Genomic DNA, 25,058 nt, shown 5'->3' with positions numbered 1-25,058 from the left:
ACATAACCAAAAAGTGACTGGGTGATTAGCAGCATGAGTGGTGAGGTGGTGCAGGAGCGAGAGGCAGCGGCGTGATGCGCACTGCGCGTGTGCTTCGCAGGAGATGTGCCAGCGGCCGCGCTTCGTGAGCGACGCGGAGGCGGGCGACGGCGGGCGGCTGCGCGTGGAGGCGGGAGAGCGCGGCGACCCTCCGCTGCTGGCCGCCGTGGCCGCGCTCTCGCTGACGCCGCGCCTGCTGCAGCGCGTCGCGCCCCACGACCAGGGCTTCGACGCCGCCAGCGGATACTGCGGCCTCTTCAGGTGCGTGCCAGTCCCCTCACTCCACACCTACAATGTCCTCTCACACCATGCATTCTCGCCAGACAGCTCCTCCAACACTGCTCACTGGTAGCCTGTTACTATTCCAAAAACAGTCAACATTCTTGGTGGGCAACGCCAGACTGTTGCAGCATGCAAGATATATCGTGCCTACATGCTGTCCAAGTGTTTAGCAAAATATTTCCAACTTAAACTACAGAAAAATTAGGGTAGTCTTAAATCCTGCCAAATACACTACTGGCCATTAAAATTGCTACACCAAGAAGAAATGCCGTTGATAAAAGGGTATTCATTGCACAAATATATTATACTAGAACTGACATGTCATTACATTTTCACGCGATTTGGGTGCATAGATCCTGAGAAATCAGTACCCACAACAACCACCTCTGACCGTAATAACGGCCTTGACACGCCTGGACATTGAGTCAAACAGAGCTTGGATGGCGTGCCCAAGTACAGCTGCCCATGCAGCTTCAACGCGATACCGTAGTTGATCAAGAGTAGTGACTGCCGTATTGTGACGAGCCGGTTTCTAGTCTACCATTGACCAAACGTTCTCAATTGGTCAGAGATCTGGAGAATGTGGTGCCCAGGGCAGCAGTCGAACATTTTCTGTATCCATAAAGGCCCGTACAGGACCTGAACATGCGGTCGTGCATTATCCTGCTGAAATGTAGGTTTATGCAGGGATCGAATGAAGGGTAGAGCCACGGGTCGTAAAACGTCTGAAATGTAACGTCCACTCTTCCAAGTCCCGTCAATGTGAACAAGAAATGACCGAGACGATTAACTAATGGCACCCCGTACCATCACGCCGGGTGACGAATACACACTTCCAATGTGCATTCACTGCGATGATGCCAAACACGGACGCGACAATCATGATGCTGTAAACAGAACCTGGATTCATCCGAAAAATGACGTTTTGCCATTCGTGCAACCAGGTTCGTCGTTGAGTACACCACCGCAGGCGCTCCTGTCTGTGATGCAGCGTCAAGGATAACCGCAGCCATGGTCTCCGAGCTGATAGTCCATGCTGCTGCAAACGTCGTCCAACTGTTCGTGCAGATGGTTGTTGTCTTACAAACGTCCCCCTCTGTTGACTCAGGGATCGAGACGTGGCTGCATGATCCGCTACAGCCATGCCCGTCATGTCGACTGCTAGTGATATGAGGCCCGAGGCCGTTGGGATCCAGCACGGCGTTCCGTATTACCCTCCTGAACCCACCGATTCTATATTCTGCTAACAGTCATTGGATCTCGACCAACGTGACCAGCAATGTCGCGATACGATAAACTGCAATCGCGATGGGCTACAATCCGACCTTTATCAAACTCGGAAACATGATGGTACGCACTTCTCCTTACACGAGACATCACAACAACGTTTCATCGGGCAACGCCGGTCAACTGCTGTTTGTGTATGAGAAATCGTTTGGAAACTTTCCTCGTGTCAGCACGTTGAAGGTGTCGTCACCGGCGACAACCTTCTGTGAATGCTGTGAAAAGCTAATCATTTGCAAATCGCAGCATCTTTTACCTGTGATTTAAATTTCGCGTCTGTAGCACGTCATCTTCGTGGTGTAACAATTTTAATGGCCAGTAGTGTATTTACTCCAGTGATGTACACTGCTGTATGCTTAAGGACGAAAGAAGCTTTCGTTATGTGTGACTCGGAAATAACATATCACGATCAAACTAGGACCGTACGTAGAAAGGAGTGCTACAGTAGAAAAGGTAACTGAAAGAAATACGCAATGAGACGAAGAGAAATGACACTTTTATTCAAAGACATTAATCACAACGAAGTCACCGCACTTCAAGGTGATCCTCTGTGCATTAAAACTGCGGCACATGCTTCTTAATGAGATGTGTGATCAGCACGGATGGCAGCGCACGCTCTGTGTTGAGCTCCCACGCTCGTCGCAAGGTTGACGTGGAGTTCTTGGGATAGGCCGTTCTATTCCTCTTCCAGCACGGTTGACAAATGGTACATGGACACCGTCTCGTTCCAAGAACTCCTCCACACGCGCAGTTCGATTCGATGTGTTCCACAAAAATGAGACGAAGTTCGAAAGCATCCCTGAGAAAGTGCACTTGGGGAACAAGTACAGTGTCCGACTGTCGCTGACTGGTAACCAAAACACCTCTACCAACAAGTCGATCATGTTCGCCGATATTCCTGGGTTGGGTTGGGTTGCGTTGTTTGGGGAAGGAGACGAGACAGCGAGGTCATCAGTCTCATCGGATTAGGGTAGGACGGGAAAGAAAGTCGGCCGTGCTCTTTGAAAGTAACCATGCCGGCATTTGCCTGGACCGATTTAGGGAAATCACGGAAAACCTAAATCAGGACGGCCGGACGCGGGATTCAATCGCCGTCCTCCCGAATGCGAGTCCAGTGTCTAACCACTGCGCCACCTCGCTCGGTGCGATATTGCTGGGTGCTTTATGTGTTGCCACTTCTCGCCATATTAGGGTACGTCCAGCACTGTTGAGCATGATCGTTTTGGTGGTAGAAGTGTTAGAGAGTGGGCAGGCATAAAATGTTGGATGAGCGCACTTAGCTCCAGATCTTTGAACACGGTACAATATCTGACCCGGTCGATGTTATTCTGACGCTGTACTCCTTTGCCGAGAGCGTGTTTCGAGGAGTGGCTTCTGCCCTGACATCAGTTTATGGAAGTCAACGCATGGCTGTATCCATTAGCGCTGATAGGGGGCTGTAGGATCGAGAAGAAATTTGGCCTCTACGTTCACACGGCTTGAGCACCATCGACTGAATATATGTGGGTTGCGTCGTGCAGACACATGCCCCAGCAAACAATCATCAGTTGTCAACCGCGTTGGTGGAGGAGTGGAACACCGTATCACAAGAATTCCTTTCGAATCTTGTGACCAGCATGACTGCCCGTTGCATAAAACGCACTGCCATGCATGGTGTCATGTACGCTATTAAGAACGGAATCGAGCGGTCTGTAATGTACAGAGCGTAATTAGTGTCTTCGAACAACAGGGTCATCTCATTGTATATCGCCGGCCGGAGCGGCCGTGCGATTCTAGGCGCTACAGTGTGGAGCAGCGAGACCGCTACGGTCGCAGGTTCGAATCCTGCCTCGGGCATGGATGTGTGTAATGTTCTTAGGTTAGTTAGGTTTAAGTAGTTCTAAGTTCTAGGGGACTAATGACCACAGCAATTGAGTCCCATAGTGCTCAGAGCCATTTGAATCTTTTTTTTTTCATTGTATATTTCTTTCAGTTACGTAATGTGCTATACTGTAGCAGTCCTTTCTGTGTACGGTCTAAGTTTGATCGAGCTCTGTTATTTCGCAATGACACAACACGCGAAACCTACTTTAAGTTTCCCACACCAAGTTTAGCTTCTATCATCCAGCTAGCTCCCCTCTCGCAGCTATTTTCTTACTTTTCAACAGGGAACCAGTATTTCTGTCGCTGTGCAAACTTTCCGCGCCCTTCTCATCACGTTTTATTTATTTCTTCCTTTCATTTCATCCGTTAAACTTGCCGCATTCTTTCTCGCTTATCTGCGCATTGATTCCTTCGGTGCCGGCCGCGGTGGTCTCGCGGTTCTAGGCGCGCAGTCCGGAACCGTGCGACTGCTACGGTCGCAGGTTCGAATCCTGCCTCGGGCATGGATGTGTGTGATGTCCTTAGGTTGGTTAGGTTTAAGTAGTTCTAGGGGACTAATGACCACTGCAGTTGACTCCCATAGTGCTCAGAGCCATTCCTTCGGTACTGTTGTCGTAGGTTTCTGTTAGATGTCAATAATCATAACCGACAAGACTGTAATGAGGAATTTATTAAATTTTAATAAGACTGGCATTTATTCAATGCCACATATTCATTAGTTACTATCCAAATAGCAATGTTATCACACTGAGAAAGTCTGGCTAGTTGTAGGACGGTTCCTAAGACGTTGCTCTTGTCAGGCGAAATAAAAGCATTAATAAGTAAAATACAATGACAAGAAGCACAGTCGAATATAAAACCAGAACAGTAATATATCTGGACAACGGGAATACACAGGAAAGCTGAATTTAGTGAGAAAGCCAGGGAAGTTTTGGAGGAAGAAGAGCAAAATAGAACGAGTGTAGGGTCGAAATACAACAAGAGGATATAGAGCAGCCGGAAACAGTAAGAGCGTCGTGATTAAGCGGTTACCGTGTTCAGATCTTCTCGTGCCCTTTATTTTTATTATTTTTGCACAACAGAAACTGTGTGATTGTGAAACTGTTACGTTCATTTGTTGCAGCTTATGTGAAAAACTAGTATGTTTTCATCATTTCCTTGAGAGTGATCACATTCACATTCATACGAACACCTAAATCGGGCAAGGAGGCACGTCTCACTCACTTACCAGGTGTACAAATTAGGTGCATCGGTAAGAGATTCCTCTCATATGACACACGTACTGTCGCTAATGCCATGTATGACATACCAGACGGATTTTCCGGTGAAAGATTTGGTTAAATTGTCGCCTTGTCATTAAATGTTTGTGGTTCCCATTCGAAAGCTGCTTCCTTTCGGCTGCTAGTACATTAGTTGTACAGAATCAACTGTCATTAAAGGTCCCTTACTTACTCCTCGCTGCTACAAACGGACGTTGCATTACGACAAAGACACAAATTTGAATATGGTGAACAGCGGGAAAAAAATAGAAAAAATTGCGCGAGTGGGGTTCGAACACAGCTCGCCAGCGTGGCAGTCAAATACCGTGACACTTAACCACAACACCATTGGTGTTCCCAGATGCTCTATATTGCACTTGTTGTCCTTCAACCGATCACTGTTTAATTTTGCTTTTTTTTACAGTTCAGTACACCTTCTTCCTGGTTTACACCTTCTTCCTGGTTCCATGCTTGATCTGTGTTCAGTTTTTGACAGGCTACTATCCACTGAGCCATATTAACACTAAATGTGAGGGGCGGGAGGGAGTTTCCCTTGTCACAAATTTCTAAGGCGCTCTACGGGGATTTGAACCGCTAGATGATGAAATGAATGTACTGAATAGCTTATTACAAGTCACTTTGACATTCTGCTTCGGAAACAAACGTTGTGGAGCAAAGCCAAGGTCCATTGTTCTGAAGTTTGTGATCGGCCGCAGCTTGATGTGGCGTGCTCGGCGATCTCGGAGATGGTTGTTACTCTCGACGGGTTCCAGGTCTTCAGGCAGGATTCCCACTGACTCAGTGCGACAGCGACAGAATGCAATGGTCTCGATAGCTGTGACTTTGTCACTCGCAAAAAGACAGGGGCGGGTGTTTCAGTTGTATAAAAAAATATAAATGCGGATTCATGTTGGAACTAAAATGTTTTTTGATTAGCAATGCATATATTTGTACAAATATCCTGCGTGAACGATTTCTTAAATGTGAAATTTAAAACTTCAGCTTTGGTTTTGCTGTCTTCTACTGCCACGCCAGACTGGTCAACGAGTGACTGGATGGAATCCGTAGACCCGCTTAGCGACTTTACAAAGGACCAGAATTATCTCGGATTCTCTTTGTGTGCTGCAGCAGGGAAAAGGAGGGACCAGCGGAAAAACACTCATGTTGGAAAAATGCGAATATGTTCCTGTTATTTAGAAGACTCTCAGTGAAAAGGGAATGGGGACACCAACTGCGTAGTTCTACCTTCCTCAGTAATAATTTTCCCAAAAATTTCTGGATGCGAAAATATTAGCGTTTTCTTCTGTTCTGGAGAAGTAATTGATACTGGAAGATAGCAAACAGTGACTGCTTTATAGAAAGAGTGGAGGAGACGATGGAAGTTTCGAGAGGAAAAGAGGTACACAGTTCCACTGGAACATAATTGACAGTGACAGAACAGTGCTAGGAAAAGAGTGGAGGAGACAGTTCCAGAAGAGTGGGGTGTGTGTGGGGAGGAGGGAGGAATAAAGAGAAACAGAAAATGGGGGTAAATAAGGAAGGAATATTGGGTTTAACGTCCCGTCGTCATCAAAGTCATTAGAGATGGAGCACAAGCTCGGAATGTGTCACAGATAGGGAACGAAATCGATCGTACTCTTTCAAAGGAGCTATCCCGGCAATTGCCTTTCGCGATTTAGGTGGTGGTGGTTGTTGGGATGTTTAAGGGGGACTAAACAGCTAAGGTCATCAGTCCCCCGCGATTTAGGTAAAAGACGGGAAACATAGCTCTGGATGGCCGGACGCGGGTATGAACCGTCGTCCTCCCGAATGCGAGTCCATTGTGCTAACCACAGCGCCACCTCGCTCGGTGCGGAAAATGGACTGTAGGCGAGAGTTCACAGGGTAATAACTGTACAGAGTAAGCCTTTTAAAATGCTTTACCTTTTGTTCACATATCGGCTGTTATGTAATTACACTAGCCTCAGATCTCGTAAAAATATCAGGAAGTGGGAGACAAATACAAAGAGATAGAGAAAGTTGTCTGCGGAGGATTCCTACATAACGAATGTGTGTAACTGAGAAATTTACAGTGCAGCTGGGAGTTGAGATATGTTGTTTTGTTGTGGACACTTTAAACACGGGCTGAGAGCGGGAAATCTTAATTTTCTGTTTACGCCCTTCACCTACTCGGTGGCCGTCGCCGTAAAGCAGAAGGCTGGCGGGTCTTCCTAGATAAGCGGCGAGATAGGAGTGTTAATGTCGGGGTACAGACGCGGTGGATCGCTTTAAATCACGCGACCCGCCCTGCGCATGCGCACTGAGCTGTAAGCGCCGTGACACGTAACGGCCCGCATCTCTGGCTCGTTAAAGCCCCGCGATCAGGGCACGCCTACCGCTCACGGTTGTCTGCCGGTACCGGAGGAAGAGCAGCACTGCGACGGCCCAAACGATCCACGTGGAAACGGATGTAAGTAATGGAGAGACCAAGCACGAAATTATTCGGCCCTTGTGAAGACTGCGGTTAGGGAAACTACACTAAGTCGTTACACTCGACACACACACACTGCTGTTCATTAGAAGCAACCTTGTAGTAGATAATAGCACGTCAATTATCTTCTCTGCTCTTGCAAGAGGGTCCAGCAGTTTCTAGTTTTTGCCACGTACACACTTCGGCTCAATATACACCAGAAAACAAACTAACACCGTCCGAACAGGCCACATGTCATCCTCACTCCTTAGGCACCCCCGCCTGGGGATACGGAGTGGCAAGTAGTCAGCACACAGCGCTCCTGCCCGCTTTCAGTTTTCGGGACCGGTGCCACTACTTCTTAGCCAAGCAGATCTTGAAATGGCACGATAAGGGCTGGGTGCACCCCGGCGACCCATCCATGTGCTGGTCAAGCCCGACAGCAGTTCGATGATCTGATACACTAACGGAAAAAAATCGTATCACCAAAAAAGGAGTTGCGAGGCTTAAACTGAAGTTGGCGTGCATGTCTCTATACAGGGTGTTACAAAAAGGTACGGCCAAACCTTGAGGAAACATCCCTCACACTCAAAGAAAGAAAATATGTTATGTATACATGTGTCCGGAAACGCTTACTTTCCATGGTAGAGCTCATTTTATTACTTGTCTTCAAATCACATTAATCATGGAATGGAAACACACAGCAACAGAACGTACCAGCGTGACTTCAAACACTTTGTTACAGGAAATGTTCAAAATGTCCTCCGTTAGCGAGGATAAATGCATCCACCCTCCGTCGCATGGAATCCCTGATGCGCTGATGCAGCCCTGGAGAATGGCGTATTGTATCACAGCCGTCCACAATACGAGCGCGAAGAATCTCTACGTTTGGTACCGGGGTTGCGTAGACAAGAGTTTTCAAATGCCCCCATAAATGAAAGTCAAGGCGGTTGAGGTCAGGAGAGCGTGGAGGCCATCGAATTGATCCGCCTTTACCAAACCATCGGTCACCGAATCTGTTGTTGAGAACCGTACGAACACTTCGACTGAAATGTGCAGGAGCTCCATCGTGCATGAACCACATGTTGCGACGTACTTGTAAAAGCACATGTTCTAGCAGCACAGGTAGAGTATCCCGTATGAAATCATGATAACGAGCTCCATTGAGCGTAGGTGGAAGAACATGGGGCCCAATCAAGACATCGCCAACAATGCCTGCCCAAACGTACTGTAGAGCAATGAGTCGCATGTCAACACAAGCACTGAAGTCAACATTACCTTCCTTCAATTGTGCCAACTGGCTGTGAATGAAAAAAGTACAGTACATACTGACGAAACTAAAATGAGCTCCAGCATGGAAATTAAGCGTTTCCAGACACATGTCCACATAACATCTTTCCTTTATTTGTGTGTGAGGAATGTTTTCTGAAAGTTTGGCCGTACCTTTTTGTAACACCCTGTATATGTAAGACGAAGTCTATTCATATTTCGCGTCAGTCGCGTAAGTGTGGCGCTAGTAGCTCTACTATGAGGATGCAAATCAGGTTTGCTCTAAATGCACGCTGTGACGATCGTGATTGTTAGTTAGCTTTGAGATTGAACGTCGTGAGCTGATGTTAGTCAAGAGTGCCTTTACGGTCACGAAGACGTCATTATCAACACCTCTCGCTGTTGAAAGAGGTCGTGTAACAGGGCTACGAGAAACTGGAATTACTTCCACGATACTGCAGAAAGACTTGGGAGGAATATAGCCTCTGTACATGATTGCTGGCAGCGGTGGTCACGTGAATGTACCGTCGCAAGAAGACGAGGCTACTGAGGAAAGACTATCGTGTTCGGAGCATGTCTGTGGCACCCAACGTATTTCATGTGCAGCAGAAATTCGAGCAGCAGTTGGTACCACAGTGACGCAACGGTTAGAAATTGATTATTTCAGAGACAGCTCCGAGCCAGGTGCCATGTAACTGCATTACACTGCCCCCGAATCACCGCCGTTGGGGACTTCAGGTGGTGTCAAGCGAGAACTCATTGTAGGGCAGGTCTGCTGTGAAAGCTGGTTCTGTCTCGGAGGAGTGACGGCCGTGTGTTGGTTACAATGAGGGCAGGCGATAGCCTACAGCTAATCTGCCAGCGGCCTAAACACATTGGACCTGCACCTGGAGTTGTACCATGGGTTGCGATTTCGCGTAACAGTAGGGGGTACTCTCATGGTTACCCCAAGCATGCTGATTGCAAATTTGTACGTCAGTCTGCTGATTCGACCTGTTGCGCTACCATTCACGAATAGCAGTCCAGGGGGTGTTTTCCAATAGGATGACTGTAGCCCAACATGCTCTACAGATTGTCCGCATGTTGCCTTGGCCTGCTCGATCACCAGATCTGTCTCCAATGGAGCACCTATGGGACATAATCGGTAGACAACTGAAGCGTCATCTACAAACAGCATTAACCGTCTCTGTATTGATCGACCAAGTGCAACAGGCATGGAACTCCATCCCAAAAACTGACATCCGGCACCTCTACAACACAATACATGCACGTTTACAAGCTTGCATTCTACATTCTGGCGGACACACCGGTTATAACCGTACCAGTATTTCACATTTGCAGTAGCTTATGTCGTACTTATGTTAAGCTGTGATCTTGCAATGTTAATTACTTAAATACGTTACCCAGACAAATGTATTCCCGAAATTTCGTTACTCTACATTAATTATTTTTGGTGTTCTCTGCCAACGAAGAGATGACTGCAGACTCCATCCTAAATTCTTTGATCTGAGGTTTTAATCTGTTGCAGATTGGGTTGCCCGTCATCTCTCAGTCTAGACATAACACAACCACGATTTTTGCCGTATAACGTTTCAGCGAAGTTAATTACGTTGGGCAGCTCTGCTTTCGTAGCCACAAACGCGCTATTCGTAACGCTCCTTTCGAGTGGCACCAAAGAGGCGGCCGAGCTGAAGATCCCCAGACGGACGGATCACCATCAGTAGCGCCGCACGCCCTCACATGATGCAACACTGCGGGGAGATTTGGAATTTAATCCTGGACATTGGTGCAAAGTTTGCTGATCGGCAACTTCCTGCCGTCATCCCTTCTCCAGCAGCCAACAGCATGTGGTGGTGCACCCAGTCGGTTTCCCATTCACCTACTGGCCACGCCCACCGTTACTTAGCTTCGATGTTGCGCCTGGAACTTTGTGGTGTCCCAAAACATAGCCATTGCTGTTCATCCTTTTCTCGTTAAATAACCCAGCTAGCGCTCACCGGGCTGTGATGTCGATGTGGCTTCAGATAACGACCGTTCTCCTCCCACACCGCATTCCTAAGCGCTGTTCCGTCGGTTGGGCTCTTTCCAAAGTCTGTCTGTAGGAAGAGATCAGTGAATCCAAATACAAGCTGCTGATGTGCCAAATAACATGTTAGGCAGTACGAAAACACCAGGAGACCCTCAATACTATTACGTAGAAAATAACAAAGGAGCGACCACAGTACGGTGGAGGATAGCTATTGAAAGAATCGAAAAAGCCAGTGTTGTGTTTGAGAAAGTAAATGCATTATATTTTATGGCAGTTTTCATCGGAGTCTGGCTCTGTTCTCTTTTACTTGACTCTGAGCTATATTATTCAGGTCCTGACCCTGATCTGTAAAAGGTCTATCAGTGGCGAAGCTTTAGTGCTCTCTGGTACAGTTATCGATACGTCACTGATGTTTACTACAAATAAGATGTGGTCGAAATATGGTCTCCTAAGCAACATCCGAAGCTATAGTGTATTAACAACAGTCAAGTTCGTTCCCTGTTCTGAGGCAGTGTAGAGTGACTTAAAGATACTTACAAGAGTGAAACCAACTTCTCTCTTTCATCAGAACTTATAATAACTCTTCTTTTTAATATGAATCATATCCAGATTCTTGTTCGACATCCATCTGTCTTAATAGTATAGAACACTATATTACTGTTAATATTAGCGAAAGACCTACGGAATTTATACATATATATATATATATATATATATATATATATATATATATATATATATATATATATATATATATATGTCTACACTCATGGCTGAGTTTTTTAGGTTGATATGTAAACAAGTTATCGTGCTTATATTTTAAACTACCTGGCGAATTTAAGCTGTGTGGCGAACCGTGACTCCGACCTGGAATATTGCATTTTTGTCATGTATAACGCGGCCAGTGAGAGTGTACTATTTCTGGCTTGGCAGCCATCATATTCAGATACAAGAAGGTCTTCTGAGAGTAGTTGACAAGGCAGTTGTGGCAAGATGACGTAATGTGGTGTGAGGTATCGATCACAGATGATTTGTTTGGTACGGGTATCGTGAGAAAGCCCTCCTAAATTGTGGTCCTTTTCCGCGATTGGCTACTGCGTTCGGTTGCTCCGCGCCAAAACGACAATCTTTTGTTATTAATGTTAGAGAAACTAAACAGCATATTTACTTGCATTTCAGATTAAAGCCTTTCTCAATAGAGAGCTGTAATTCCACTATTTCACAAGTTTTGATAACCCGCAGAATAATAAACAACTCATGAACGAATGGTAGACGGTCGCACCTAAACTGGATGGCGGGCGAAGTTGCTCGTCTGTAAGACCATAGCTGGTTCGGCTGTCTCGCAGGACAGACTTGTCTGCCACGGTCAGTGTCGGTTAAGATTTCATTAGGAATCCGTGGTTCGCAAAAATATAGCTGGTTCGACAGTATCGCAGGACAGATGTGTTGTCTGCCGCGGTGTCAAGAAAATGGCTGTGACCACTATGGGACTTAACTTCTGAGGTCGTCAGTCCCCTAGAACTCAGAACTACTTAAACCTAACTAGCCTAAGGACATCACACACATCCATGCCCGAGGCAGGATTCGAACCTGCGACCGTAGCGGTCGCGCGATTCCAGACTGTAGAGCCTAGGACCGCTCGGCCACTCCGGCCGGAGCTGCGGTATCAGTTAACACTTAATTTGCAATATCTAGTTTGTAAACGTGACAGCTGTAATTATGGAAATACGCAGATCATTAATTTGTTGAATAATAGAAATGATTTGTGACTCTAAAGTGGAATTTAATTGTGCAATTTCTCGTCTTCTGCTAATAAAAAGCGTGTGACATGCCATATAAACAAACTGATTGGAAATTTCATTATTTCTGAAATAACAGTTCCTTGCTAAGATCTTCTTACAGCCTCCAGATAGCGGATTCACGACCTACGCGCTATTTTCTGCGCAGGGGACAACTGTAGAAGACTGCAGATTGGTGACAATAATTAGAACTTACGCATTCCACTAAGGGCGGTGGAAGCAAATAGGCACATCATGTGTACTGCAATCTTAGTACAAATGAGATCAGTAACACGTTATCTGTGGTAACACGGAGGAGGTATGATGAAGACATAAGAGAAGCCGGTCGTTGTGGCCGAGCGGTTCTAGTCGCTTCAGTCCGGATCCGCGCTGCTGCTACGGTCGCAGATTCGGTCCTGCCTCGGGCATGGGTGTGTGTGATGTCCTTAGGTTAGTTAGGTTTAAGTAGTTCTAAGTTCTAGGGGACTGATGACCTCAGATGATATCTCCCATAGTACTTGGAGCCCTTTTGAACCATTTTGAACCCACTATGTTGTCATCGACGGAGCGTGTTAATCGGCGACAAGGGTCTCGTCAGCAGTGCTTCATGAAAGTTTGATAGGATTGCTGTTACTTTCTGTACAAATAAGTGATCTGGCGGACGGGTAAGGTGGGTGTGAAATATAAATGACTGTATCTGGATACAAGTTGGTGGATAGTTGGCGTGATAAATGGAATCTATCTTCAGAAGTACAAAAATGTAATTTAACACACATGAGTGGGCAAAACAAACCCGTAGTGTTCCATATGCTCGTGCCTTCCTTGACGCTCTGCAGTGGGGCACCGTGAAGAATGCTTTACAGCGTTATGAAATGGAATGAGCGCATTAGGATTGTGGTAGGGAAGGCGAATGGTCAGTATTGATTCACTGGAAAATTTTTTAGGAAAGTGTGGTTATCTCTGCAGTAGGCTGCATGTACGACGCTAGTGAGACCTATACTGCTCGAGTGTTTGGGATCCATACCAGGTCGGATTGAAGGGTGACATGGAAGCAATTCCGAGGCGGCTGCTAGATCTGTTAACGACAGGTTCGAACAAAAAACAAGTGTTACAGAGATGCTTCGGGAGCTCAATCAGGAATCCCTCTATGGAAGGCAAAGTTACTTTTGTGGGACACAACTGAGAAAACTCAGGGAACCGGCATTTGAACCTGACTGCAGAGCGATTCTGCTGCCTCTAATACACACTGAAGTGCCAAAGAAACACGTATAGGCATGAGTATTGAAATACAGGGATATGTAAACAGGCAATATACGACACTGCGGTCGGCAACGCCTATATCAAACAACAAGTGTCTGACGAAGTTGTTAGATCGGTTACTGCTGCTACAATGGCAGGTAATCAAGATTTAAGTGAGTTTGAACGTAGTGTTACAGCCAGCGCACGAGCGATGGGACACAGTCTCTCCGAGATAGCGATGAAGTGGGGATTTTCCCGTACCACCATTTCACGAATGTATCGTGACTATCAGGAATCCGGTAAAACATGAAATCTCCGACACCGCTGCGGCCGGAAAAGATCCTGCAACAAAGGTACCAACGAAGACTGAAGAGAGTCGTTCAACGTGATAGAACTGCAGCCCTTCCGCAATTTGCTGCAGATTCCAAAGCTGGGCCATCATTGACTGTCAGTGTGTGAACCATTCAACGAATCATCGGTATGGGCTTTTGGAGCCGAAGGCCCACTTGTATAGCCTTGATGACTGCACCACGCAAAGCTTTATGCCTCGCATAGGCCCGTCAAAACAGATATTGGATCTTTGATGACTGGAAACATGTTGCCTGGTGGGACGAGTCTCGTTTCAAATTGTACCGAGCGGGTGGACGTGTACGGATATGGAGACAGCCTCATGAATCCATGGACCCTGCATGTTAGTAGGGGACTGTTCAAGCTGGTGGAGGTTCTATAATGGTGTGGGTAGTCTACAGTTGAAGTGATATGAGACCCATGATAGGTGTAGATACGATTCTGACAAGTGACAGCTAAGTAAGCATCCTGTTTGTTCACCTGCACACATTCATGTCCACTGTGCATTCCGATGGACTTGGGCAATTCCTGCAGGACAATGAGACACGCTTACGCGTCCATAATTGCTACAGAGTGGCTCTAGGAACTCTCTTCTGGGGTGAAACACTTCCGCTGGTCAACAAACTGCCCAGACATGAACGTTATTGAGGACATCTGGGGCCGGCCGTTGTGGCCGAGCTGTTCTAGACGCTTCAGTCTAGAACCGAGCAACCACTACGATCGCAGGTTAGAAGCCTGCCTCGGACATGGATGTGTGTGATGTCTTTAGGTTAGTTAGGTTTAAGTAGTTCTAAGTTCTAGGGGACTGATGAACTCAGAAGTTAAGTCCCATAGTGCTCGGAGCCATTTTTGACGATATCTGGGATGCCTTGCAACGTGCTGTTCAGAAGAGATCTGCACCGCCTCGCACTCTTACGGATTTGTGGGCATCCCTGCTGGATTCATTTTCAGCTCCCTCCAACACTACTTCAGACATTAGTCATAGTCCTACAAGATATTAGGCAGGTATAACAGTTCCTTTGGCTCTTCATGTAGGACGCTAGTGAGACCTATTCTTGAATGTTTGGAATCCACGGCAGGTCGAATGAAGGGGGGCAGTGAAGTAATTCTGAGGCTTGCTGCTACATTTGTTACCGACGGGTTCGAAGAAAACGCAGTTCTTACAGAAATACTTCACGAACTCATACAGGAATCCCTCGAGGGAAGGCGAAGTTATTTTTGAGGGAAACTACTGAGAAAACTTAGAGAACCGGTACTCTAAGCTGACTGCAGAACGATTTCAATGTGATAACATACATTTTGCATAAGGGCCATGAAGATAAGATACGAAAAATTGCAGCTAATACGAAGACATAAAGACAATTGCTTTTCCCTGTTTTTGCCGGTGGAACAGGGTAGGTAATGACTAGTAATGTTACATGGTACCCTCCGCCACGCACCGTATAATGTACGTGCGGATGCACTGGGAATAGCATCATCCTGGCGGTGCTGTGGCTACGGGCTGGTGAGCGCTGAGTGTGTGGAGGCAGGCAGCTGGGTGTGTGCGGGGCGTGGCGCGGCGCCTGTGTGAGCCCTGCCCGGCTGCCACCGTGCCGCCGCCGCCGCCGCCGCCGCTTATGAATTATTTACGGGCAGGCAGCGCGCGCCTCACAGCCTGCCTGCGTCTGAACGCTCCGGCGCGGGACGGGCCGGCGTCTGGCACGCGCCCCCTCACCTCTACACCCTACACTCTACATGGGTAACAGTTCGCTAGAGGCCTTTCTAAGGGAGGGTCTCCACTCCTTCCAAACTATGTAAGCGTAGACCACAAGTGCCTCAGATTCAAAGAAATGGTTGCTACGGCTATTATGAGATATACATTCCTGGTAAATTAATAAGATATGGTACTCATCCCCTATGGTTCACAAAATGAGTTAAAAAGCAGTTGTGGAAGCAACGAAATTAGCACACCAAATTTCAGAAAAAGCAAATCTCCCACGATTGAAGATGTTTTCACTGATGCTCGAAACATAGCGCAGACGTAATGCGAGATGCTTTTCATAGTTTCCACAACGAAACTGAAAGAATACCCAAAGATATTCTGCTCATATGTAAAATACACCGTGCACGATACCAATGGTAATGTTATGCTGACAGTGCCATTAATGCAGAGTTACTAAACATGGTTTTCGAAATTCGCTGACCAAAGAAGACGAATCAAATGGTCCGTAATTCGAAGCTGGAGCAACTGCCAACGCGAATAACTTACCTCGGTGTAGTGAAACAGCTCATTTCGCTCAATAAAGGCTAGTCTTCCGTTCCATCTTCTTTCAAAATAATGCTTCAAATCGCTCTGAGCACTATAGGACTTAACTTCTGAGCCGGCCGCGGTGGCTGTGCGGTTCTCGCGCTGCAGTCCGGAACCGCGGGGCTGCTACGGTCGCAGGTTCGAATCCTGCCTCGGGCATGGGTGTGTGTGATGTCCTTAGGTTAGTAAGGTTGACGTAGTTTTAAGATCTAGGGGACTTATGACCTAAGATGTAGAGTCCCATAGTGGTCACAGCCATTTGAATTTGAACTTAACTTCTGAGGTCATCAGTCCCCTAGAACTTAGAACTACTTAAACCTAACTAACCTAAGGACACCACACACATCCATGCCCGAGGCAGGATTCGAACCTGCGACCGTAGCGTTCACGCGGTTCCAGACTCTAGCGCCTAGAACCGCAAGGCCACTACGGCCCGCCTCCAGCTTCTTTACTACTTAGTTTCCTTTCAGAGCATGTTCATGTAATAGCTTCATATTTAGCAGTAATATACAACCGCTCGCTCGAAGAAAGATCTGCGTTAGAAAACTGGACAAATGGTTAGGTCACACTAATACTCAACAAACGAAATAGGAGTAATCCGTTGAATTGCAATCCCACATCACGGACGTCGGATTTTTAGCAGAATTTTGCAATGCATACTCTGTTCGAATTACCTCGAAGAAAACGATTTATTGACAAATAGCCAATACGGATTCATTAAATATCGATCTCGTGAAACACAGATGGTTCTTATTCACATTAAGTAAAGAATGATGTCGGCAGGGGATCTCAAATTGATTCCATATTTTCAGGTTTCCAGAAGACTTTCTGCACCGTTTCTCACAAGCGACTTCCAATGAAATGGCGTGCCTATGGAGTAGCGCATCAGTTGTGGGACTGGACACGGTGTGGCATGGACTCGACCAATGTCTGGAGTAGTGCTGGAGGGAACTGGCACCATGAATTCTGCAGGGCTGTCCATAAATCCGTCCAATAACACACAGACTGCAGCATTACAGAGCCTCTACCAGCTTGAACAGTCCACTGCTGGCATGCAGGGTCCATGGATTCGTGAGGTTGTCTCCATGCCCGTACACGTCCATCCGCTCGGTACAATTTGAAACGAGACTCGTCCGACCTGGCAACATGTTTGCCGTGATCAACAGTCCAATGTTGGTGTTGAAGGGCCAAGACGAGGCGTAAAGCTTTGTGTCATGCAGTTACCAAGGGTACACGAGAGGACCTTCGGCTCCGAAAACCCATATTGATGATGTTTCGTTGAATGTTTCGCCTCCTGACAATTGTTGATGGCCTAGCATTGAAATCTGAAGCAATTCGCGAAGAGTTGCGCTTCTCTCACGTTGAACAATTCTCTTCAGTCGTCGTTGGTCCCGTTCTTGCAGGATCTTTTTCCGGCCGCAGCGATGTCGGAGAATTGATGTTTTACCGGATTCCTGACATTCACGGTACACTGGTGAAATGGTCCTACGGGAAAATCCCCGCTTAATCGCTACTTCGGAGATGCTGAATTCCATCACTCGTGTGCTGACTAAAACATCACGTTCAAACTCACTTAACGTTTCAAAACCTGTCATTGTATCAGCAGTAACCACCGATCTAACAACTGCACCAGACACTTGTCTTGTATTGGCGTTGGCGACCGCAGCGCCGTATTCTGCCTGTTTAAATGTCTCTGTATTTGAATACGCATGTCTATACCAGTTTCTTTAGCGCTTCAGTGTATATAGCTCTGCTAAAACTTTGTTCGCAACAAGGGAAACACACAATATCCACGTACATCACTGAATGCACTCGCAACATTATATCATTGCATGACACGCAATTCAAGAGACATCACGTCATAAACATTGAAATGCGTGAAAAACTTGAATTTGCTTAAAAATGCGCGAGAATTACCAGGACTACATTCATCCAATGTTTCATAATGAGAGGACTTATCGAGATATAATTTCGAAACCTTTCTAACCGTTTTTTCACTTACGTACATTGCGGTTATCGTCCGCATGGTTACCCAACTTCATAGGAAAGATGTTCGGACTTTGCGCTACAGGATTTGCGTTGATAGTAGTGTTAATGTCATGGTATGACATTAGGCGCCGGTAGTGGTACGGCGACATAAACTTAAAACACAAGCATCAGTGTGCAATATACGCTGAAGCGCCAAAGAAACTGGTACAGGCAAGCGTATTCAAATACAGAGATATGTAAACAGGCAGAATACGGCGCTGCGCTCGAAAACACCTATATAAGACAAGTGTCTGGTGCAGTTGTTAGATCGGTGTTGCTGCAGTGGCAGGTTATCAAGATTTAAGTGAACGTGGTATTATCGTCGGCGCACGAGTGATGCAACACGGCATCGCGGAGGTAGCGATGAAGTGCGTATTTTCCCGTACGACCGTGTCACGAGTGTACCGTGAATATCAGGAATCCGGCAAAACATCAAATCTCCTACATTGCTGCCAGAAACGGGACTAACAACGACGGACAGGAATGGTCAACGTGACAGAAGTGGAACCCATAGGCAGTTTGATGCAGATTTCAACGCTGGACCGTCAAGAAGTGTCAACGTGCTAACCATTCAACGAAACATCATCGATATGGGCTTTCAAAGCCGAAGGCCCACTCGTGAAAGCTTGATGACAGCACGACACAAAGCTTTACGCCTCGCCTGGGCCCGTTAACACCGACTTTAGACTGTTGAGGACTTGAAACATGTTGCCTGGTCTCGTTTCAGATTGTATCTAGCGGATGCACGTGTAGGGTATGGAGACAACTTCATGAATCCACGGACCCTGGATGCCAGCAGGGGACTGTTTAAGCTAATAGAGGTTCTGTAATGGTGTGGGACATGTGCAGTTGGAGTGATGGGGGACCCCTGACAAGTCTAGATTCGTTTCTGACAGTTGACAGGTACGCAAGCATCCTATCTGAACACCTGCACCCATTCAGGTCCATTGTGCATTCCTACAGACTTCGGCAATTCCAGAAGGATAATGCGACACCCCAGGCGTCCAGAACTGTTACAGATTGACTCCAGGAATACTTTTCTGAGTTTAAACACTTCCGCTGGCCACCAAACTCCTCAGACATGAACATTTTCGATTACGTGATGAGTCAAACAAACCTGACGGCTGTAAATTCAGCTAAATATTTAGGGATTACAATTACAAATAACCTAAAATGGAACGCTCACAATTATAATATTGTGGGTAGAGCAAACCAAAGACTGCGATTCATTGACAGAACATTTAGAAGGTGCAACAGTTCTACTAAAGAGACTGGTTACACTACCGTTGTCCGCCCTATTCTGGAGTATTGTTGTGCGGTGTGGTGTGAGATACGCAGCGGGTGGGACTGACGGATGATATCTAAAAAGTATAAAGAAGGGCAGCTCGTTTTGTATTATTGCGGAATAGGGGAGATTGTGTTCAAATGGCTCTGATCACTATGGGACTTAACTTCTGAGGTCATGAGTCCCCTAGAACTTAGAACTACTTAAACCTAACTAACCTAAGGACATCACACACATCCATGCGCGAGGCAGGATTCGAACTTGAGACCGTAGCGGTCGCACGGTTCCAGACTGTAGCGCCTAGCACCGCTCGGCCACCCTGGGCGGCAGGAGATTCTGTCACAGACATGATATGTGAATTGGAGTGGCAACCATCAAAACAAAGGCGTTTTTCATTGCGACGGGATCTTCTCATGAAATTTCAATCACCAGTTTTCTCCTCGGTTTGCGAAAACATTGTCGCCACACACCTACATAGGGGGAAATGATCATCACGATAAAATAAGAGAAATCAGGGCTTGCACACAAAAATTTAAGTGCTCGTTTTTCCCACGCGACGTTCGAGAGTGGAACGGTAGACAGACAGCTTGAAGGTGGTTCATTGAACCCTCTGCCGGCCGCGGTGATCTCGCGGTTCTAGGCGCGCTGTCCGGAACCGTGTGACTGCTACGGTCGCAGGTTCGAATCCTGCCTCGGGCATGGATGTGTGTGATGTCCTTAGGTTAGTTAGGTTTAAGTAGTTCTAAGTTCTAGGGGACTGATGACCACAGCAGTTGAGTCCCATAGTGCCCAGAGCCATTTGAACCATTTGAACCCTCTGCCAGGCAGTTTATCGTGAATAGCAGATGTAGATGTAGATTACTGAGCATATCTGGAACACTTTGAAATGTGCTGTTCAGAGGAGATCTCCACCTCCTCTTACTCTTACTGATTTATGAACAGCCCTGTAGGAATCATGGGGGCAGTTCGCTCCAGCACTACTTCAGACATTAGTCGAGTCAATGCGACGTCGTGTTGGGCATTTGTGCGTGCTCGCAGGGCTGCTGCACGGTATTAGGCAAGTGTACCAGTTTCTTTGGTTCTTCAGTACAGTTCCAGAAATCGTGAGACTGGACAAAGTGAGCAGGCCAGGATCCAGCATATCCTACACAAATGCTACTTATTACAGTGGTCTGTCACATACTGTATGATGTCAGTGCTTCGTTCTCACAGTGCACATACTGTAAAAGGGAGTGTACCAGCTAACAGTTAGAGTGCAAACAGACAGATGGATCTTAACGACGAAAGCCGCCCATAGTGTCGCAAGCCAGCACCTAACATTGAGCTTGAAATAGCTGTGTAAACTGCAGTAAATGAGCCCGAAAAGGTTCGGAAACCGATTCATGGAATGAATATATAGCTATTTAAAAAAGTTTCTGGTTGTAGTTTTAAGCTGGCCGCTGTGTCCGTGCGGTTCTATGCGCTTCAGTCCGGAACCGCGCTGCTGCTACGTCGTAGGTTCGAATCCTCCCTCGGGCATGGACGTGTGTGATGTCCTTAGGCTTGTCCCATCATGTTAGATCCTATCCTGCAGCACTGTAAGGAGTCGTTTCCGACTGCACCACCGCTGGGTCCCCATCAGAAACTGTCTGCTTAGGCCGCGGAGAGTAGAAGTGTGTAAGCCTAGGGACCGATGACCTCAGCAGTTTGATCCAAAGGGGTATTACCACAAGTTTCCAACTTTTTGTTCTGCCTACGGACAAGAACGAATATCGTCCGTAGGATAGTGAACGAAATTAGTGCCGCCGCGTCTGAAACCGAAACGAACAGAGCTACCGGTGAACGGAACCGTATTTCGGCTGCTGTGGAATGCGCATGCGCCGTGCTTCCGCTCAGCAGAAAAAGCGGCCCGCGTAATCGCAGATAGCGCAGAGGCGCCGGGGCAGTGGGACGAGCCGGCGGGACGGCCCCGCCTAACAGTACGACGGCGCCGCGCTGCCGCCGCCCGTTACCTGACCGATCGCCCGCTGCCGCACACGGCCCTCACGCGTCGCAAAACTCAGCTCCCGCCGTGGAGGCTGCGCTGTCGCTCCAGGCCAACGCGTGTCCGCGGTCACAGCTGCAGCTGCAGGCGGCCCCAGACGACTTAGGTCCCCATTTTACGGGATCGAAGGCAGTGGCGACTGTAAAACGTTGTATTACATCTTACAGTTTTCAGTTGCTTGGAGTGCACTGGCATTTTCATCTCTTTCCTGCCAAAAAATAAGACGGTGACTACTGCCAGACAGAAACATCGCTTGGTCGTGCTCTACTTGAAATCAAATCCAAAGCTACGGCTACTCTTGTTACAACGGATTCGAGATTTCCCGGTCGAAGCAGCTTTCGATACGGTATCGAGCTGGTTCGAACAATAACGTGACATTTTACTCGCGCGGCGTGAGTGCAAGGGATGCCCAAGAAACTACGAACTAGCTTCAACAATAAGCTATGACTTTGCTTGAAATTTGACAGTTTCGTCAAACTCTGGAGGAAATACCATTAATTCCTGCCATGGCATATAACTGAACAGACTTACAATGCCGGTGTGTATGGATATACAGGATGTTCAAAAACAAGTGTAGAATACTTTGAGAAGTGGAAGTACTCATTGAACAAGAAAAATAAGTTCAGTGAATATGTTTATGGAAACGCATACTTTCTGAACCCCAACAAACAAGGGTCTGGAAATGCATACCTTCTGCGATAAATACCTGTTTACGGAGGTGTTTTACGTGGCATCCATTCAAGACAATGCACCTCTCTGCCCTCCGACGTAAGGAATGACGCACCCTTTGAAGTATACCCGGTTGTTGTTGTTGTACCTAGTGGCAAGCACTGAAGATGCGACCCTGCAGTGTGTGCACATCGCTGATTGGCGTGGCGTAGACAAATCCCTTCAAGTGTCCCAATAACCTAATGTCCAGGGGACTGAGGCCTGGGAAACTAGCAGACCTAGGTGTGGGGCCAATCCGATCACGACAGCGGTCCTCAAATGTCCGCGTCAGATGTTCGCGCACATTGCGACGGGAGTGTTCGGGAGTGTTCTGTTGCGCCATCGTGCATGATGGTTTGTGGGGCGCTCGAGTGCCCGGTCATCAGTGCCCATACAAAGTCCCAGTTCTTACACAGTCCAATTTTTTCACAGTCCAATCTAGCCACTGTCACAAATGATGCTGATGATGATGATGATGACACCCAGTCTAAGGCATAGAAAATCCCCAACCCGGCCGGGAATCGAACCCAGCCCCGTGATCCAGAGACAGTAACGCTAGCCACTAGACCACGAGCTGCGGACACCATCATGCATGAACCACATTTATATTTGTAGCTGGAATTGCACAGCCTTCAGCAAAATATGCCATACATTAATGAGAAAGTCCAGATAAAGCGCCCCAGTTAACCTTTGTGGTAGCACGTATGACGCCCTATAAATCTATCGCCAAATACGCCTGCCCATACGTTGATTGGGAATCACTGTTGATACCATCTTTCCTGAACTGCATGGGGACTTACATCTGACCACACATGCTGGTTATGTAAATTTACGACACCATCTCTTGTGAACCCTATCTCATCGGTAAATAACATCTTTGATGTAAACAGTGGATCTCTGGCACAGCTGTAGATAGAGCGCCGTCTGCCACGATGATCCTGTTGCTTTAGAGCCTGAACGCGCTGTAGATGACATGGGTACAGCAATTGTTCATGAAGTATCTCCCAGATAAGAGAGTGAAATACGTCTTCTGCTGCTGCTAATGGTCGCCCGTTGGTCTCAGGGGTTTCTTCCACTGAACGTACCATACGCTCTTCCATGTCAGGCGCCTGTGTGGGGCCTTCCACTGACAGTATTCCGAGGTGCAAGGGTACCTCTGTCCTTCAGACATTGGAAAATTCTGCTGAACAGCGTATTATTAGAGGGCAATCTGTGCTGTGGATATTTTTCAGCATAGAGTGCACAGGCTCGCAGGCTACGTCCATTTGTTAAACCACAGCAGAATACAGAGCCCCAATTCCTTTGCGCAGTAGTAGGCTTCCATTGCTAACAAGTAGTGGAAGAAAGAAATGTATGTGTACTACATCATTTGAACGTACAAACGGTGCAATAACAGCAAACACATAAGTGAATCCGCGTTTGGAAGAGGGTAAAGCACCAGGATACGTATCCAGGCTTGACAGTGCGGTATAATAAGGCACAAAAACACAGCGAAAACTAACGTAGCCTACAATACGACCTGAACCACACAACTGATTGCAGAACACCTAATGGTATGTAGGGTACTCTACTTGCCGACACAATTCACGGAGCGCCAACGCAACGACTGTGCTAATACCCCCAACCAAGGGTCGCGCAGCACTTCCTGCAAACACGTGTTTACCTCGGCAAGTATACGTTTGTCAACCCCTGTGTATTGGGCTTAAATGTCTTGTTACGATGAGTACTACCACATCTGAAACTATTCAAGCCCCTTTTTTTAACACCCTGTGTAAGCATTTATTCTTATTTTCACGTAAAGCCAACGAAGACGAAAATGTCCTCCGAAAAATAATTCTTAACTGAACCCAGCACAATATTTTATTTGTTTATGGGAGACGATACTGATTTACCAAGTAAGTTGCGAATGGGGAATTCAGTCGTTGTTCTCGTATTAGAATAACGGGTAAAAACGTTACCATATTTTAATCAGTTTGAAATCAAGACACCAATATTCAGATGAAACAATCAAGAAAGTTTATCGAGCAACAAAGACCGAGCAAACGAAACATATCGTAATAAATTGACTATATGAATTACAGCGACAGGACCCCTCTTGGAGGTAGTACCATCGGACGTCACTAGATCGCGGGACGAGCGAAACCTCGAGAATTGGACAGAATCAAAGTTTCAATCTTTTATTTATTTATTAGTACCCGCTATTGCACATGATCTGCACCCCAGAAAATATTTCAGTCCGCTTTGACACTTATTTTTATTATTGACATCCACAGTGCATTAAAAATGCTAAGTCAGATCGTTCTAATAATGTACCAACAAAAGTCACTAGATCGCAGGTGGATCAAAAGATCGAACAAAAATCGGGATTTCCCAAACGATGACATAAACTGCTCGAAGAGTTGGAGTCGCTTTCAAACACAACCCTGTCTAATAATATTCACATGAAGTGCTAGTCTTTATTACTTTAATGCAATATTCACTTCATTACCGATTCTGGTATTGCCAATTCTTTCCAAATGAAATTATTGCCTCAATACGTAAAGAATTAGAAATGATAAATTTTATATTTCCCAGAAAAAGAGCAATATAAACTGTAGCTAATAGACAAATAATGGTTATTGAAAGTGTATTAATACTATTTGTAAGATAATTCTAATTTATTGTTCCTCTCAACTGCATATTTTTAATTAGATTGCATGTTTCGATCACTCTGGTTCATCTTCAGATCTAAGTAGTTGCGGCACCAATCCGCCTTGTCTACGCAGAACCTCTTACAGAGTACTGTGTGAGTACCGTATATGTTTTAAGAAATTTTATATTGTGAGAGTACTCTGATATGTGGCGCTGAGTACACGAGACGGGTTTCTGACGCAACTATTTATATCTGA

The 25,058-nt window shown here is 46.6% G+C and overlaps 1 protein-coding gene across 1 annotated transcript in view; it reads left to right on the top strand.

Moving 5' to 3' along the window:
* LOC126334637 (calpain-9-like) overlaps nt 1–25,058 on the top strand; it is a 977,125-nt gene that overhangs the window by 830,949 nt on the left and 121,118 nt on the right. Inside the window, exon 4 of the mRNA XM_049997074.1 lies at nt 101–300. Within this exon, the coding sequence (XP_049853031.1) occupies nt 101–300 (200 nt within the window). The remainder of the gene's footprint in view (nt 1–100; nt 301–25,058) is intronic.

This window comes from Schistocerca gregaria, chromosome 2 (assembly GCF_023897955.1).
Source record: "Schistocerca gregaria isolate iqSchGreg1 chromosome 2, iqSchGreg1.2, whole genome shotgun sequence".
Classification (NCBI taxonomy): domain Eukaryota; kingdom Metazoa; phylum Arthropoda; class Insecta; order Orthoptera; family Acrididae; genus Schistocerca; species Schistocerca gregaria.
This window is presented reverse-complemented; position numbering and strand designations above follow the sequence as displayed.